This window comes from Dromiciops gliroides, chromosome 1 (assembly GCF_019393635.1).
Source record: "Dromiciops gliroides isolate mDroGli1 chromosome 1, mDroGli1.pri, whole genome shotgun sequence".
NCBI classification, from domain to species: Eukaryota; Metazoa; Chordata; class Mammalia; order Microbiotheria; family Microbiotheriidae; genus Dromiciops; species Dromiciops gliroides.
The window spans coordinates 223,885,533-223,905,838 of record NC_057861.1 but is presented as its reverse complement, the minus strand read 5'-3'; the positions used below and the strand labels follow the sequence as shown (position 1 = coordinate 223,905,838).

General features: G+C 36.6%; 1 protein-coding gene across 5 annotated transcripts in view; it reads left to right on the top strand.

The window, feature by feature from the left end:
* ANKRD12 (ankyrin repeat domain 12) overlaps positions 1 to 20,306 on the top strand; it is a 176,203-nt gene that overhangs the window by 117,969 nt on the left and 37,928 nt on the right. For all 5 annotated transcript variants that reach the window (XR_006355615.1, XM_043994086.1, XM_043993907.1 and 2 more), the window contains one exon: positions 9,299 to 9,446. Coding sequence is in view for 4 of the 5 variants with exons in the window: in XM_043994086.1 (XP_043850021.1) it covers positions 9,299 to 9,446 (148 nt within the window). In the remaining variant the exon portion in view is untranslated. The remainder of the gene's footprint in view (positions 1 to 9,298; positions 9,447 to 20,306) is intronic.

Here is a 20,306-nt window from a genome sequence, read left to right as displayed (position 1 = left end):
GCTCAAAGAAGGACTAACGTACATACTCAAGTAGGTATAGTAATATATTTTTTTCCTGAGGGAGGGGAAGGAGAAAAGGGGAGGGGGGAAAGAAGGGAAGGAGGAAAGGGCAGATTCGGGGAGAGAGCAGTAAAAAGCAAAACACTTTCGAGGAAGATGAAGATGTTCTGCATTACTGCACAAGTATGACATTGAATTGCTTGATCACATAGGGAGGGCTGAGGAGGGAGGAAGAAAAATTTAGAACACAGAATTAGCTCAGGGACCTTGATCTCATTGGAGTGGGCTCATGGAGGGAATAGCTTTCATACCCAATTGGGAGGAGTAATCTATTTAACCCTGTAGGAAAGTAGATGGGGAAGAGGATAAGGAAGGAAAGGTGAAAAAAGGGAGTGCAGAGCAAGGGAGAGCATAGAATTAAAACACTTTTGAGGAGGAATAGGTAAAAAGAAGATAGAGTAAATGTCATGGGAAGGGAGTGGGATGAAGGGAAATAGTTATGATGATTGATTATAATGGCAAAATGTATGGTACCTACTTTGATGGGCTTTTATGAAGAAAATTCTCTGTCAGGCTGAAGGTACAACATACAGATTATGATGAACAGGATACTATCAGAAAAACCTGGAAAGACCTACATGAACTGAAGCAGAGTGAAATGTACTGTATACAAAATAACAGCAATAGTGGGGGATGATCTGCTGGAAAGCATGTGGTTATCTTCAGCAAGGCAATGATCCAATATAACCCTGAAGGACTTATGAAGATTGCAGCCCATCTGCAGAGAAAGAACTGATAGTATCTGAAAACAGATGGAAACACATTTTTTAAAAAATTTTTTTTCTTTTCCTCTTTGACAATTCCTTAATCTGAAGTTTTGCTTTTTTTGACTGTTTTCTCTCACAACTACCTAATATGGGAATTTTTTCATGACTACTCATGTATAACTTATTTTGAATTGCTTGAGTTCTCGTGGGGGGGGGATGGATGGGGGAAGAGAAGTTGGAACACAATTTTTTTTTTTTAATTGATAAAATTTTGTTTTTACATATATTTTGGAAAACAAAATTCTATTTAAATAAATAAATTTATTTCCTACCAAACTGTTTGTAATTATTGAATATCAATAGGAAGTCCTTCCACTAGTAGTTTGTATGGGGCTTATCAAGCACCTGACTGCTATGTTCTCTTGCTTCAGAGCTTTGTTTATCCTGTCTGTTCTACCTTTCTACTTTTTTTTAACCAGAACTATATAGTTTTTTGGTTTTTTACATATAAGGTATTTTATTTTTTCCGTTACATGTAAAGATAGTTCTCAACTTTTGTTTATACTAGCTTTACAATTTCAGATTTTTCTCCCTCCCTCCTCTCCCTCCCCCCTCCCCTAGACAGCAGGTAATCTGATATAGGTTATATCTATATATCTATATACATATACATATATATATACACACATATATATACACATAATAACATTAATCCTATTTCTGCATTAATCCTGTTAAAAGAGAAAAAATCAGAGCAGTGATGCAAAACCTCAAAATAGAAAAAAAAAAACAACAGCACCCAAAATAAAAGAAATAGTATGGTTCAATCGGCATCTATACTCCACAGTCCTTTTTTTTTTTCTTGGATTTGGAGATCCTCTTCTATCACGAGTTCCCTGGAACTCTTCTGTACCATTGCATTGGTGAGAAGAATATAGTCCATCACAGTAGGTCAACACTCAATGTTGATGATACTGTGTACAGTGTTCTCCTGGTTCTGCTCATCTCACTCATCATCAGCCCACACAAGACCCTCCAGGTTTCTCTGAACTCCTCCTGCTCATCATTTCTTACAGCACAATAGTATTCCATTGTATTCATATACCACAACTTGTCCAGCCATTCCCCAATTGATGGGCACCCCCTCAACTTCCAATTCCTTGCTACCACGTATAGAGCAGCTATAAATATTTTTGTACATGTGGGTCCCTTTCCCCCTTCCATGATTTCTTTGGGAAAAAGACCTAAAAGTGGAATTGCTGGGTCAAAGGGTCTGCACAGCTTTATCGCCCTTTGGGCATAATTCCAAATTGCTCTCCAGAATGGTTGGATCACAGAACTATATAGTTTTGAAGTCTTAACTGTTTTATAATTTAGTTTGAAATGTCAATGCTAGCTTCTTTTGTTCCTATTTTTTCATTATTTCCTTTGATATATTCTAGACTTTTTATTCCGACGAATTATTTTTGTAGTTATTTTATCTAATACTATAAAGTAACTCCTTGTCCATCTGGCATTGCATTAAATCTGTAAACTAATTTGGGTGGTATCATCTCCTTAATTATAATGGTATGACACAACTATAAAAAGTGATGGGGGGTGGGCAGCTAGGTGGCACAGCAGATGGAGCACTGGCCCTGGAGTCAGGAGGACCTGAGTTCAAATCCAGCCTCAGACACTTAACACTTACTAGCTGTGTGACCCTGGGTAAGTCACAACCCCAATTGCCTCACCAAAAAAAAAAAAGTGAATGGGGGCAGCTAAGTGGCACAGTAGATAAAGCACTGGCCCTGGATTCAGGAAGACCTGAGTTCAAATTCGGCCTGGGACACGACACTGGACAAATCATTTAACCTTCATTTGTCCCACAAAAATCAAAATAAATTTAAAAAATAATTTTTTAAGTGAATGGGGGGGGGCAGCTAGGAGGCACAGTAGATAAAGTACCACCTCTGGATTCAGGAGGACGTGAATTCAAATCTGGCCTCAAACACTTGACACTTACTAGCTGTGTGACCCTGTGCAAGTCACTTAACCCTCCTTGTCCTGCGGGGGGAAAAACAGTGAATGACTCTCCAATTTTTTTGTATTCCTTTATTTCTGTAAGGATCATTTTGTAGTTGTATATGGGTCCCACATGTGTCTTGGTAGGCTAAAACTATATTTTAAGCTTTATGTAGCAATCTTGAATTTCTTTCTATCTTTTACTCCCAGATTTATTAATAATATTCAGAAAGGTCATTTATTTTTTGGGGTGCATTTTGTATTCTGATCAATTAATTTTTTCACTGAATCTAGGTTTCTCTAATTCATTATGTTATCTGAAAACCTTTTTTTTTTTTTTGCCTCTCTTCCCTTGATTTCTTTCTTTCTTTCTTTGTCTAATTGCTATAAGGAATTCTAGCATTGTATCAAGCAATAGTGGAAATAATAGAGACCTTTGGGGCAGCTAATTGGTGCAGTGGATAGAGCACCGGCCCTGGAGTCAGGAGGACCTGAATTCAAATCTGGCCTCAGACACTTGACACTTACTAGCTCTGTGACCCTGGGCAAGTCACTTAACCCCAATTGCCTCACCAAAAAAAGAAAGAAAGAAACCTTTACTTTACCCCCAATATTGTTGAGAAAGCTTCTTTTGTTACTCTGTTACAAATGAAGCTGCCTTTTAGTTTTAGCAAAAACCTCTGACTTCACTTTGCTGAAACTGCTCTCTCCAAAGTTACCAGAGATCTCTAACTGCTAATCTGAAGGTTTATTATATTTTTAAAAGTCATTCCTCGGGGCAGCTAGGTGGTGCAGTGGATAGAGCACCGGCCCTGAAGTCAGGAGTACTTGAGTTCAAATCCGGCCTCAGACACTTAACACTTACTAGTTGTGTGACCCTGGGCAAGTCACTTAACCCCAATTGCCTCACTTAAAAAAAAAAAGTCATTCCTTATCCAGTTTGACCTGTCCACAGTATCCGAATGTTGGCTTTCTTCTCAAGGATAATTTCTTTCCTGACACTGTTCTCTTGGTTCTTTTCTTCCCTTTCTCATTTTTGTTTCTCAGTCTCCTTTGCTAAGGGCAGTTTCCTTGCTGACTCGTCATAACAAAGATACCAATGAAACAGTAAGGGTTAAAAATGTTTTATCTCTCTTTCTTGCCATGGATCCTCCATATCATACCCCTTAAAAATGTGGGTATTAACGGAGGCTCTCTTCTACGTCTTAGACACCTCATCAGCTCAGATTTCAATGCAGATGACCCCCAATCTGCATATCTAGATCTAGTTCTTTTTCCTAAGGTCCTGCTTTCCCAACTGCCTATTAGACATTTTGAACTTTTTTTCCCCATTGTTCTTCCAGTCACCCAGGTTTGCAATTTCAATGTCATTTTTGATTCCTCACTTTTCACCCCACATATCCAATCAGTTGCTAAATCTTATTTCTGCACTCTCAATATCCCTTGAATCCATCTGTTTCACTACTATCAGAGTTATTACTAGTTATTACCTCTTGCCTGAACTATTGCAGTAACCTTCTGTTTGGTCTTGCCTCCAGTCTCTCCCCTTTCCATTCTTTTCTCCACAGGAATGCCAAGATACAGGTCTAACCATGTGACTCTTCTACTCAGTAATCTCCAATAACTTTCCTTTACTATGATCAAGTAGAAGTTTCTTTGTTTGGTATTTTGAAGTCCTTCACAATTTGGCCCCAACCTGCCTTTTCAGATTTATTGAAAATTGTCTTTCACAGACACATTGCACTACCTCTTCCAGCTCTGTGCCTTTGCATAGGCTGTCTCCTAGGAAGGGAATTTCTTCTCAACTCACCTTCATCTCTTAGACTATCCAGTTTCTTTTAAAGCTCAACGTAAATATTACCTTCTGCATTAACCCTAATTCCTGATTCTCCCATCCCAGCTATTGGTGCCTTCTCTCCAAAATTATCTTGTATCTATCTAACATACATTTTCATATATACCTACTTATGTACATGTTGTCTCCCCCAGCCTGACTCTATGAGTATGTGACATTTAAGTTTCTGTAATTTATGTTGCTTGGAACAATCTAATTCCAGTCCTCTCACCATATCTCAGTTCAAGGACCATATGTGAATCACTAGGTGTTGCCTTTTTCCTTTTCTCTTTCCCTTTCATCGTTGACCCTAAGAAGCTGTGTAGTGTGTTTTGCTTATGCTTATCACCCCCAATACTTCTACTTTTACTTTTTAGAATCACTTTTGTTTTTATATCACCTTCCTTTCCAAATGTAGGCCTCCCCTTTTTACCTGGTAAGCCATTCCTTATAACAAAAATTTTTTAAAAAAGGAAAAGTACCTCATTTTTATCTATTATAATATACACCATTGTATGCCTCTAAATCCCCATTTCTCTAAAGAGAGAAAGGGAAAGATACATTTCTTATCTATTCTTTAGGAACAGACTTGCTCATTATAATTAAACAGTATTTCGTCTCAAATTTTTGTCATTTCATTTACGTTGTGGAGTCACTGTATATATTGTTTTCCTGGTTCTGCTTGTGTTACTCTGCATTAGAACTTCTGTTCTTTCTGAATTCTTCATATTGATTCTTACAACACAATAATTTGTTACTTTCTTGTACCACAATTTGTTAGCTATTCCCTAATCAATAGGTATTTGTTTCCTATTACAGAATATGCTGAGAAGAATATTTTAGCCTGTATGGGACCTTTCTTGTTGCCTTTGAATTACCTATTTTAATCTTTGGTGGTTGACTGTATCCTTTATTTGTCAGTTATTATATCCCTAGCCATAGCTGTGAAAGGTACCTGTTCTGGGCTAAACTTAACTCGGGTCAGGACCCTGTTAATTCATGTTCAGTACTGGAATGAAATGACATTGACAGATTACTGAAGGGTTAACAAAAGGAGATTGCTTAACCATAGCAGAAGGATAGTCAACAAGGATATACATTGAGGACACCTTGAATTGATTCAGCTGAGCCAAGTTCCCCTGCCTGAGTTGCTTGTCAGTCCAAAGCTGGAGCATCCAAGCACACCAGATCTCCTCATGGCTGTTGCCGCCCAAGTATTTAGTTTTAAGGAAAAATGCCTAATGTACATGGGGTGAGGAATTAGGATATTGCTCTGATGACCCTACTTCATCTTGTTCCTTTTTTACCCAGAGATTACCAGGGCCAAAGAATCCATTACCTGCCAGCCTGAATAGAGGTACTTATCTCCAGTCAGTCTGTAGTTCAGACTATACAAAATGTTTGCCTTTCTGGCCTGGCAGAGCTGAACAGTGCTGGAGCAGCCCTGGTGCTTTTGGGATCCCAGGGTCACCACCTTGCTATGATGAAGTATCAAAGAGGTCTGTCTGTGGATGTTACCAACTATAATATAATCAAAACAGTAATTAATAAGGCAAATCTAAGAGCTTAAATGTAGAGCCAGAAGGGACCTCAGTAATAATCTCATCCAATCCCTTCACTTTACAAATGAGGAAGCTGAGCCCCAGAGAGTTTAAGTGACTTTCCTAGTCTCACAAGTAAGTAGGAGGCATAGCTGGAATCTGAATCCAGATCTTCTTATTCTGTATCCAATGCTCTTGACATTGATCCCATTATAATGAACTACATTATACAAGCCTCCTTACTGATAAAAGCAAGGAATATATCAGAGTATGATAAAAGAAAAAATTAAACAATTTTAGCTTAAACATAAATCGATTAAATTACCCTATAAAAACAGGTTTACAAAATAGATAATAATATGACAAAAATAGATTTCTTACAAGAAAAACTTAAAAGAGGAAGAAATTTTCAGATTTTAAAATGACCACTTGGAATAAAATTTATTATGTATTCACTCCAGAAAATAAAGAGTTGTAGTCATAATATTAGACAATATTAAATTCAAATCAGAAATCACGGAGAAATATAGGAACTTTATCATTCCTAAAGATACAATTTACATGGAAGATAGATCAGTAAATGTAGTCAACTAAATTTTTTTTAGGCAATGGGGGTTAAGTGACTTGTCCATGGTCACACAGCTAGTAAGTGTCAAGTGTCTGAGGCCGGATTTGAACTCAGGTACTCCTGACTCCAGGGCCGGTGCTCTATCCACTGCGCCACCTAGCTGCTCCCCCCTCTAAATTTTTAAAGGAAAATTTAAGTGAATTGCAAAAATACTTCAGACAAAATCATAGTAATAGAAAGTGTCTTAACCACCAAATGACTACAAGGCAAATTTAAAAAAACAACAAGAATTCACAGGCTTGCATAGAACACTGGAAAAATTTAGATTTGAAAGCCATGAGAACTGAAAATATTAGGAAATTTCCCTATTTAAATATTCTTCAAGCATTTATAAAAATTATTCACATTCTAAAGCATAAACAAAATAGAAATAAGTACAGGTGAATTGTGGCCAAAATCCTCACCAACGTGTCACCAATCTATTATAGAACCTCTCCAAACTCCAGGACTATGTTTAAACCCTTGCTTACTAAGAACTTCTGTAGCTTTTATTCTACTCATGAACTCTCAGAGGATACAAGGTCATCTCTGTTCCAAAGTAGGGCACTGCAATAGGAATTTTATGAAGGATATTATATTTATATAGCTGGGGAAGCTAGATGGTGAAGTGGATAAAGCACCAGCCCTGGATTCAGGAGGACCTGAGTTCAAATATGATCTCAGACACTTGACGCTTCCTAGCTGTGTGACCCTGGGCAAGTCACTTATCCCTCATTGCCCCGCCCCCCCCCCCAAATATTTATATAGCCTCAGAATATGCCCTAAAGAATATGCACAGATTTTCAAAAGACTTATTTTTGGTTCCTTTCCAAAAGACAGTAGGGAAGTAGCAAATTGATCACACCATTTTTAGAAGCAAGAAAAACTATTAATTTCTACCTACTATAGATACATAGGAGGGCAGCTACATGGCACAGTGGTTAAAATGCTGGACCTAGAATCAGGAAGACTCATCTTCCTGAGTTCAGATCTGACCTCAGACACTTACTAGCACTGTGACCCTAGGCAAGTCCCTTAACCCTGTTTGCCTCAGTCTATCTGTAAAAAATGAGCTGGCAGACCACTCCAATATCTTTGTCAAGAAAACCCCAAATGGGACCATGAAGAGTTCGAAACAACTGAACAACAACATAGACACATAAAGATCTAGCCTTGAAGTCAGGAAGACTCAGGTTTAAGGCCTGCCATTGATAACATATCATCTATCACTTAACCAAATGAGATGTCAAATAATATAGCATTTGTAAAAATGCTTAGCACAGTGCCTTGCACTTAGTAGGCAGTATATAAATGCTTATCCTTTTCACCACTTAACCTTGCAACTGTAAGTTGCAGACTAGTTATTGAAAGTGTTTACACACCAGGAACTCTATATGTGGATGAAATTATAAGTATGGACACCCTGTGCTATCTCCCCCAAAGAATATATGCCTTGGGGCAGCTAGGTGGTGCAGTGGATAGAGCACCAGCCCTGGAGTCAGAAGGACCTGAGTTCAAATCCAGCCTCAAGACACTTGACACTTACTAGCTGTGTGACCTTGGGCAAATCACTTATCCCTCATTGCCCAAACAAAAAACAAACAAAAGAATACATGCCTGGAATTATAGGCTATATGTAATTAAAAAGCTTTTATCACTTTTTTTCCTCTTCTTTTTTTGACTCTAACCAGCCAAGGGAAAACAATTTTTATCATAGAGGGGAAGGGGAAGGAAATTAGCATTTATTTAGCATCTGTTCTGCTCCAGGCACCATGCTTAGCACTTGTTACAAATGCTATCTCATTTTATCCTCACAACAACTCTGCAAGGTAGGTGCTATTATTATTTTTATCATTGTAGAAACTAAAGCAAACAGGTTAAGTGAATTGCCCAGGTTCACACAACTAGTAAATGTCTGAGACTGGATTTGAACTCAGGTCTTTCTAATTCCATTATGCAAATTCAAATATTATAGACCCGAGGCCAGTTAATATTTTTTCCTGAATAGCTAAATGTTCATGGTTCAGTAGCAATAATGGTTCTTCTTAAAGGGACATGTTAATATTTAGTAATCCCTATCTTCTGAGATACTTAAATATTTCAGCCATATGCAGTTAGATCATATATGTCATCTATAAGTCAGTTAGTTCACATATGTCAATTTAACACATCTATATTTGAATAATCTATTCATTTAGTTTTGTAAGATAATGATCTATAGTTTGGTGATCTTTTTTGCTGTTTTACATAATAATCCTGGGTTGACCCAGGAAAATATTAATTGTTTAATTTTTAAAGATATTTTAGATATAATTCATCTGTAAATCCTGTTTGTATTGTTTCTAAAATTTAAACAATGGAAGTCACTGGTTAATGTTCATCTGTGTCATAGCCCTCATGAGGTCAGGAACCTGATGCCTTACTTTTTTTAGCTTTAGCACCTAATGCAGTGCTGTGCTCTGCAAATAGTAGGTGCTTAATAAATTTGGGTTGAAGTCAATTGCATTTACAGAATTAAAAGAATTTAAATCGCTTAATATTGCAGATTGTTAAGCTACTACTTCGACATGGTGGAAATGCATTTCAAGCCAACAAACATGGGGAACGACCAGTGGATGTAGCAGAGACAGAAGAGTTAGAACTACTTCTGAAAAGAGAAGTGCCTCTGTCTGATGATGATGAAAGCTTTACAGGTTAGTTCCATAAGAATACATGTTAGATCACCTCATTGGCTGGATGTTTAAGATAGTATTATGGATTAGTTCATAATACATAAAATTTGTATACCTTCTTTGAGTATTCTTGTAAGTATTTCCCCTAGTTAGCTGTAAAGTTGCTATCTGTACGGGGCTGAAATTATAGCTAGAGTGTCTAAAAATCTAATGAGTGGTCACCATAAATCATAAGCTTTAGCAAGAGTTTAGACTTTTAAGTATTTATTAAGGAGCATAAGAATTTGGTGAGGAGAGAGAAGGAGGCCAAGATTCCTTCATCTATCTATCTCAGGGAGCCAGCATCTCATCTCCACTCAAACCAAGGTCCCAGGCAAAAGAGAGCCCTCGCTCCTTCCTCCTCCCAGAAACCTCCTCTCCAACAGGAAACTGGGCCATACACACACACACACACACACACACACACACACACACACACACACAAGCTAATTGGCTGGTAGCTCTGATTGACAAGTCCCACAGGTGGTTCTATAGATGTAACTTCCGGATGCTAAAGTCATATGGTCTCTAAATCACATGCTTTCTCCTTGTGGCGGAGCTTCCCTACAGTATCTCTCCAGTAGGGGGTGCCAAACCAGTTATCACAAAGATTAATGCACTAGTGCAGGCACTTTTTCTTAACTTGTATAACTTGTTGAAGTATATCTGTAGTATAGCTCTTATCACTTCTCTTCTAGAGAAGACTTTTTTTGCTTTGCTCCATCCAAATCTAATTCTCAAATACAATTTGGGGACTACATGGCTAGAAAACAGTTCTTATGAGGAAGACATGAAATTCTAATGGAATATAAGCTAAGTTCAGAATGAATCAGTGGTATGACATGATAGCCAAAGAAGCTAATAGCAATTTAGGCAGCATTGACAGAAGTATAGTGTACACAGTAAGGAAAACGATAGTTCCATGGAAATTTGCCCTAGTCAGACTACATTTGAAATATTGGATCCGTTTCTAGGTTGCCGCATTTTATATGAGACATTGACAGACTGGAGCACATCCAGAGAAGTGTGAACACAGTGTGTGAAAACTCAAAACCATTCCATTCAGGATTTGTTAAGGAAATGAGAATGTTTAAAATAGAAAAGAAAAGGCTTACAGGGATCTCTGATATATCATCTTTAAGTAGTCAAAAGGTTATTTCATGAAAAAAGGTTAAAATTATTCTGGGGAAAACTAGAACCCAAGGGGAAGAAGTACAAAACAAACCTACTCAGGAAAAAAAATTCTAGTAAGAGAGGCAGCAGTGAATATAGTGTTAGCTGGAAGTCAGGAAGACCTACATTCAACAAATGCTACTTCTCACTGTAGCTATATGATCATAGACAAGTCACTTAACTCTTCTAAGCCTCCTTTTCCTCACCTGATGACTTTAGACTAGATACAGTCTAGTAGATCAAAAGATAAATAAACCAAGAGCTTCTCCACCTCTGCCAGCAATTATCTGATTTACAACTTCAAAACTGGGATGGAATAGGGACTTAATGTGAGTTTCTTGTCACCAGAGGTGTTTAAATAGTTAGGTGACTACTTTTCTTTTTTAATAAATAAAAGTATTTTACTACTTTCCACTCACATATATAGATAGTTTTCAACATTTGTTTTCATAGGATTTTTAGTTCCAAATTTTTCTCCCACCCTCCCTTCCTTCCTCCCTCCCCAAGATGGAAAGCAATCAGATATAAGTTATATATGTGCAGTCACATTAAACATATTTCTGCATTGGTCATCTTGTGAAAGAAGAATCAGAGCACAAAGGAAAATAGGTTACTACTTTTCTTTTTCTTTTTCTTTCTTTTTTTTTTTTTTTTGGTGAGGCAATTGGGATTAAGTGACTTGCCTAAGGTCACACAGCTAGTGTTAAGTATCTGAGGCCAGATTTGAACTCGGGTCCTCCTGACTCCAGGGCCAGTGTTCTATCCACTGCACCACCTAGCTGCCCCTAGGTTACTACTTTTCAAGGATGAAAGTCATCAGTTGGGTATTGGTTGGACTAGATGATCTTTGAGATACCTTCTAACTCCTAGTATTCTATGAATCACTTCCCTAGTTACAAACAGGTAACTTGGAAATGCCCTCTTGCATCCTTAAACTCCCTTCTTCATCCCTGCTAGCCACTTCTTACCCTCCAGGAAAAACTCCAAATAGTGACTCACAGTATAGCCATGGGGAAATTCTCTCCCTATTCTTTCCCTAACCCTTCCATTCTATTTAGGAAGATCTTGTACTTTTAAACCAGGGCCTGCCTGCCTTTTCTCTTATTTTCACTACTCATAATTATGCTAAGATAAGGTAATCTTTCTCAAATATACAGATTTTTTTAAAGATAGTTCTCCAACCTAGGAATAGGCTGTTTCCCAAAGGTTCTTTTCTACTTCCGACAATATTCCAAATGGTGAATGGCTTCCCAGGCCAACCCACAAAAGTTTAATTATCCATAATTTTCCTGACATTTTTTACTTGCACAGTGGCAGAGAACTGTGACACTTCCTTGAAACTGTATGTGTGTCCTGGCCCCCAGCTGAAGGACAGGAAACCTTCTAGATGACACGGCAGCTTCTTAAGTATGATTTTGGTAGCCAGCGGGTTGTGCTATTTCCTGGGTTGGGGAGAAGAACTCCTTCTCTCCCCTTTGCTGGAAATCCAAGGGAAAGAAAGCATCTCAGCTCTTATATGGAATAGAACATTTAAGTGATTATTATGGGCCAAATGTCATACTAAAATCTTCTCAGACAAATAAAAAAGAGATAGAATGGGGAGACGACACCTATAGGAGTTAAGCTCCTACATATAAAAGGTGTAGTGGTCCCTAGTGTCCTCCTTGATCTTACCAGAAGGATTATAGTTGGTGACTCCCTCTAATTGAAGGAGTGTTAGTGTCCATATTTGTCCAATTCATAAGGGTATAGGACCTCTACAGTTGGAAGGGAGAGATCTTAGAGGGATCTAGACAGGTAAGGGTCAGATTATGGTCATTGGAAGAAGAGATCCAACACTATTCTAACCAGCCCTACCCTCTGGTACTTTAAAAGAACCCATGATGATATCTGTGGTCTTATATACCATAGGTTGGGCAGGTCTTCCTGTATTAATTACTAGTCATCTTTGATATAACCTTCCTCATCACAGGAATCACTAATAAAGAAGAGTTGTGTCCCCTCAGTGTGGCTTATACTCTTCAAGCAAAGAGCCAGAATACAAGTGTAGCTCCATGGGAGGTGCCCCACCCCCATCCCACTACATTAATAGTGCTATTTCCATTATACTTAAACACCATTTATAGCATTGTTTCTATAGAAAAATGAATTCTGGGTTTTGACTCAGCAACCCTGAAAGACATTTCCATAATTCATTAGCTTCTGTGGTTATAGAATCCAGGTTGCTGCCAAGTCTTTTTTGTTTTTGTATGTTTTTATTTTTGGAATTAGTGTAGTTTCAGAGATTAGGTAAAGTTGGGGGAAAGTGGTGGTAAGGTAAAAAGATTTCTGGGCACCAATAATTTGTATAAGAGAAGATACTACCTCAGTATAAGAATAGGGAGCTGTAGATCCCTCCCTGAATATTGTGAATTAGGATCCAAATTTCACCTTACAGGAAGCAAGGATAAAGATTCAAGACTTGATTACCTACAACTTATCTCATATTGTGTGTCAGTCATGAATTAAGTGTTTATAAGTAGACAATTTATACAAATGCTTTAGTTGGTTTACATTCCAGTTCTAATGCTTCTTCAGAGTATGTAGTAATTATGTATTCCTAAACAGAATACTTTCCCTTTAATGAAAAACTTCATAGATCCCACTCTGATTCATTTTTTTAACAAAGCCTCTATTATCTATTTTAATTTTCTAAACATCTCAAAGTAAGGAATCAAATTTACTGGGTATTTAAAAACTTTTGTTTTAGTGGTGGTTGTTCATTTGTTTTTCGGCTGTGTCCTACTCTTCATGACCCCATTTGGGGTTTCCTAGGTAAAGACACTGGAGTGGCTTGCCATTGTCCTTCTTTAGCTCATTTTACAGATGAAATTGAAGCAAGCACAGTTAAGTGACTTGTCTGGGGTCACAGCACGAGTAAATATCTGAGGTCATATTTGAACTCAGGAAGATGTCTTCTTGACTCCAAGCCCCTGACAGTCTGTCTGCTAACTGCACTTTGAAACCTACAGTTGGCTTTAAATAAACAGAGGTGGGGGGAGGAAGGGAGGGAGGAGAGAAAGAGAGTCAGTCTTTCCAAGTCAAAAATGCTAAAGGCATGGCTAAAAAGCAATTAAATTCAAAACAATCTCTTGTCATTAGTCAACTCAAAAAACAAAACAACAACTTATATGGTCTCTGGCTGTATTAAGAATGTCATGGTGTCCAGAAGGAAGAAGGAAATAATTTTACTGAACTTAATTCTGTCCCAGTCATTCCACATCTTGAGTTTTGTTTTCTTCTGGGTGCCCTATTTTAGGAATGACAGTGATAAGCCAGAAAGCATCCATACAAGGATAAATAGGATGGTAAATGGCCTCAAGAACAGGGCATTCTGGGATTCATTAAAGAAAAGGAATTATTTATCCTGTAGAAGAGAAAACTGATGCAGAACATAATAGCTGTCATGTGGAAGAAAAGGATTAGTTTCATTAGCATGTGAGCTCTTTGAAAACAGGGGTTGTTTTTGCCTTTGAATTCCTAGTACTTAGAACAGAGCCTGCCATAAATCACATGATAAATGCTTGTTGACTGACTTCTTCTGTTGGCTCCCCCAGGATAGAACTAGGAGCAATGGGTGAAATTGCACAGAGGCAGATATCGGACTTAAATGTAAAGAACAACTTCCCATTAGAACTAACCAAAAGTAAAATGATTTACCTGTGGAGGTCTTAAGTAAAGGCTGAATGAACATTGTTGGGGATGTTGCAGAGATGTTCTCTATACTTTTATTTATTTATTTTTTTTTTAGTAAGGCAATTGGGGTTAAGTGACTTGCCCAGGGTCACACAGCTAGTAAGTGTTAAGTGTCTGAGGCCGGATTTGAACTCAGGTACTCCTGAATCCAGGGTCGGCGCTCTATCCACTGCGCCATCTAGCTGCCCCTGCTCTCTATACTTTTATGGATTAAATTAAATTACCTGTGAAGTTTCTCCCAGTTCTGAACTTATATGATTCTTTTATATGTCTCCTTTCCATTCTTGGTCTTATTTAAGCTGCTCATAGTTTTTTTTTTAAATTACTGAATTTTTTAAAAGCATTTGAAAACCATATAATTTTTATTAAAGCAATAATTTAAAATTTTTTGCTTGGGTATTTTGTGTCAGCCTTTTATCATTTTTCTAAAGAGTTCAGAGTATTATTAATTCAACCACTCAAAGGCATCTACTAAACTACTATTATGTGCAAAACATTGTGTTTGGAGAGAAAGAGAATTAAGACATTCCTTGCCTTTTGGGGGCTCACAGTCTAGTCAGGAGGAATGTGATGTACACAGATATGCAGCGTTTTGCAGTGATTATATGAAAACTGTGATATACAACAGATTTTAAAAAAGAACCTAAAAGATAAATAATAGTATGCAGGGTTGGAAGAAAGAAAAATAATTTCCCTTTGGGAAAAAGAAACTATAAATCCTATGATAGATTAAGTTTTACTCTTTAAAACATACTTGCTGGAAATTAAATCTTAAAAATTTTTAAATAGAGTCATAAACATTTTCTTACTTCTCACCATAAGAAAAAAAATCACAAGAAAGAGGTTGGTTTGTTTTTGGTTTTGTTACCACTTTAGACTTGTTATGCTAATAGTAATGATACTAGAAAAGGGCAAAGGATTACCGGAATTCTTTAAGTTATTAAGATGAAAAGGAATAAATCAAGAAAAACAAAAGTAGAAATATGATAGAAATACTCAATATTTATGAGAGATTCCCACATTTAAGGGTTCTTTTCCTGGCCAACTCCCTTAAAAACAGCTAGATAATAAAGTGTATTTTGTTTTAGGAAGACCTGAGTGCAAATACCACGTCAGATACCCTGGACGAGTCATTCAACCTTTGTCAGTCTCAGTTCCTTCCTCTGTAAAATGAGAAAAGTAAAAACAAAGACCCAAATGAGATAATATATCTGTAGTGCTTTGCAAACTTTAAAGCTCAACATAAATACTAGCTTTTGTTATTAAGACAATTCTGGGGGGCAGCTAAGTGGTGCAGTGGATTAAGCACCAGCCCTGGATTCAGGAGGACTTGAGTTCAAATCTGGCTTCAGACACTTGACACTTACTGTGTGACCCTGGTCGAGTCACTTAACCCTCATTGCCCCACCAAAAAGAAAAGAAAAAAGACAATTCTGTAAAGGTTGTCCTAGATACAGCCCATCTTGATTATTGGGACAGTCTCTCTGACTTCAGGCAATAACTGGTGAAAACACAGAACACATAGACAGTAAAATAGGAGTAATTATAACAATTACTAACTTTAAGGAAAAATCTAGTGCCTTGGCTGCATATTATTAAAGAAATGGTTAGTAACATCTAGAAAAGGAAGTGGTAAACACTAAGAGCTAACATGGTTTTATTAAAAGTAGGTCATGGGGCAGCAGTGGATAGAGCACTGGCCCTGGAGTCAGGAGGACCTGAGTTTAAAGCCAGCCTCAGACACTTAACACTTACTAGCTGTGTGACCTTGGGCAAGTCACTTAACCCCAACTGCCTCACCAAAAAAAAAAAATTAATTAAAAAAAAAAAGTAGGTCATACCAGGTTTACCTTATTTCCCTCTTTTGACAAGGTTGCTTACCACAACTCATTATCCCTCTTTCTACCTTCTCTACTTTTGTTAACATTCTGTCATTCAGGTTTGCAACCCTGGAAACATCTTTAACTCTCTCACTTCTTATGTCATTAGTTGCTAAGTCTTGCCTACCTCACATTCATCCCCTTCTTTCATTTTATTTGGCCAACACTCTAATCCAAACCTTCATCACCTATTATATGGGCTTTTTTGGGAGAGGATGGATAGGGTCTCCTTAGCTCACTGACATTGGAAGTGCCATGGCTGCTCCCCGGCATGATCCCATAACATATTTGCACGAAAGCTTTGATTGATTTTGGTTTTGACTTGGGCTAACTCGCTGTACCTTTAGTAGCCCTGGGTCTCCTTTTCTCAAGGCATCCTTATATTGGTGCCAGACTTGGTATTGACACTTGATGGGATTAGCCCTACAGCAGCTCAGAATTCCCAAACCCCATGAATCCAACACGCAAAACTCCATAATAGCAGGGTTTATACTCATGCATCACCACACCCAGCAGTTTTTCTAGATGTTAGCAAAACATTTGATCAAATATTTCATGGTATTCTTTTGAAAAAGATGGTGATATATGTGCTAGGTAATAGTATAACTAGATGGATTTAGTTAAAAGACGGAACTTAAAGCATGTTCAGTAATGATTTAATATCAGTCAATGGAGAATGGCATCTCTAGTAGTAAGTATGACACAAGATAAGATATGATAGAGACAAAAAGAGGACCAGGAAAGTAGACTGGGAAAATTTGAGAAAGGAAAGGATCTTTTCAACTGGAGATATTGGGGAAGTCTTCATGGAAGAGGTAGAGCAGGTAAAAGGAAAGACAAAAATCATCATTTTCCACACTAATATAATTATGGAAAACATTACTTAAAATATATTGATAGATTTGGTATTGAGATATATATTTTTTCAGGATAAAAAGGAATTAGAGAAATTTGTAAAATTAAGCATATTTTCCCACTAAAGATTTGTCATACATTAAGTATATTAATGTGTTTTTAAAATTCAGTTAATGTTAGGGGGAAGAGAGCCTGCAGAAATAGGATGGTATCAAAGTAGATTAAGCAAAACCAATCATAGGGACAAAGTACTGACTTAAAAGAGGAAGGGGAACAAAAAACTACTAGAAAAACAAATGGAGTAACTCTCATAACTTACTGAACAATCTAATAACATGAAAGAATTACACTGATTAAGAAAGCAAAACCCACACATTGCCTACTGCTCTGAATCTTTCATGAGAAAATTTGTTAGTGATAGTTTTTCTTTAAAATACTAAAATACCCTTACTATTATTAAGTATAATATTGAAACATGAATGATATAAGACATTGCTGTTCCTCTCTCAGACTTAAACATAACAGAAAGCTATAAAATTGAACAAATTATTGGAAAAAATTGAGTTGTCAACTTGTGAAAACCTTGTGGAATCTGAAAAAAATAAGTTGTATTACTTTGATGAATATTATAGCAGAATTTTCTTCTTTCAATGGAAAAAGAATGGGGTGGTTAGTAGATTTATTTATCTGATAATTGAAGATTTTCAGTTAAATCACAAGATCGCTGATTTGTACTATTTTTTTATTTTCAAGCTCTGTTAAAAGATATTTTTCAGCCATTACCTCTAGTTTAGAATCTATACAGGAAATATGATCTCTCTTCCTCACTTTCTCAATACCTTGGCTCATTCCTTGACAACTTCCTCAGCTCACTAACAAAAATCTCATAGAAGTAGTATCACATCAGAATGTCAGGATATTTAACTGTCTCTAATTAGCAGCCTGACTTCAAGCTAGTAATTTTTCTTTGTTTTGTTATTTATATATTAGGAATAGTAACATTGTTGGCTAATTTATCTTACAAACTTGTTACGGGAATGAAATGAAATTATATAAATGTACATATATACACACATGTGAAAATATTTTGAAGGATGAAGTTGTATAATTCAAAGTGGTGATTTTAAAACTTTAAAATTAATTTATGGGGCAGCTAGGTGGCGCAGTGGATAGAGCGCGGGCCCTGGAGTCAGGAGGACCTGAGTTCAAATCCGGCCTCAGACAGTTAACACTTCCTAGCTGTGTCACCCTGGGCAAGTCACTTAACCCCAATTACCTCACCCCCAAAAAAAAGATATATAAGAAAATAGACTTTATTTAAATTATATATTTTTATTTTAGATAAATGCTTTTTACAAAACAATGTTCATTCCTTACTGACCTTGATTTTTTTTTTACATTCCTCAAATATGTATTAGTTTTTACAGAACATTTAATTTCTACTTGGTTAATATATTCAGTCTGAATTTTTGGTTAATCAAGGTCCCTCAAGAATTTATACAGAAAGATCAGTAAATATCACATAAAAGTATTGAGGTTACTTTTTTTTAAGAGTGATGAAAGTACTGAGTTTCATCATTTAATTTGCATGAGGTTCTTCTAGATGTGACCTGTTCAAACCTGATCTGTTCTAAATTTAGATTATGCTAATTGGACATTAAATGTTCATTTTAATTCTGCTAGCTTTTGAATATATGAAAGCACATTATCACCTCTTGGTGGTACATAACACCATACATGTCACAGAGATACTTAAAATGCTACATCTTTAAAGAAGTCACCATCAGACATAACCAAATTTGTGAACTTTAGTTTTCTGATAAGAATATACTAAATATAACACCCTATGTTATACTTTTAATAAATAAAATTAGTGTGAACTTAACAATACTCAATTAGGCATCATGTACTTTATATATATATATATATATATATATATATATATATATATATATATATATATATATATATATATATATATATATAAACTGTGATCTTTTTACGGAAGCATTTCTGGCTAATATGCAAAATAAAATCAGTTCATTGATGCATGATATGCCTAAGTGGGGAGTGAATTTTATTAAAAACTATTGGGGACAGCTAGGTGGCACAGTGGATAGAGCACAGGCCCTGGATTCAGGAGAACCTGAGTTCAAATCCGGCCTCAGACACTTGATATTTACTAGCTGAGTGACCCTGGGCAAGTCACTTAATCCTCATTGCCCCACCCCCCCCCAAATATTTACTTTGCTATTTAATGTCTACTCTTCCACATTCTTCATTCCATGTTACTCACCTTATTCCCTATAGATAAATGGTGCTTCAATTAAAAAAAAAGTAATTCACACATAAGAGTTTTAAAAAGTTAGTTATGGTTTACTACTTAGTGCCCTAATTCCCTACAGTTATTAGTAAATTGCCTCAAATACATTGGGGAAAAAAATACAGTTAACCTAAGGGGGACAGGCCATCTTTACTATCCTTTAGATGTCATGGTATAGTAGTGATATATCAACACAGAATCATCCTCAGTTTGCTATATGTCTAGTTAAGTATGTACAACCTATAATGTTCATGCCACTAGAGATGGGATTCTCAGTGTTCCTATTGGTTGCCACTACTAAAACCACAGAAAAAATTGTGCAATATGCTTCTGGGCCCTAGTGGTACCTTTTTTACCCTCTACCCAAGCCTGTCCTACCATAAAATGTCTCAAACTACAAATCATCTCTCTTTCCCTCTACTCTACCCTATTCAGAACTCTTCTTTCATTTGTCTAGATATTCACCTAGGAAAAGTAGTTCACACTAAGTTATGAATCACCAAAGGAAATCACTTTAACCTGAGAATTTACTTTGTAAGAGTTTTTTTTTTTTGCAAAAGATTTTTTATGTAAATGAATCTTGACTCAGGAGATTTTTATTTATTTATTTATTTTAGTTATACAGCTATAGTCTTGCCTTTACTACAGCACCAGTTTCCTACCAGGCAGGAAGTAGGGTGGCACTCAGGAATATATATTTGGTTCCTGGTTAAGCAAATTAAAAATTCAGAAAGGAAAAGGGAACTCAGCAATATAAAATTAGAATATTCAGCTCTTCTGTGCTGATGGAGGTATTCCTTCCTCATTATTAACTCCATACCATGCAAGCAAGCCATAGGATCTTTTAAAGGTCTTTTTTCCAGTCTTCACATTCAG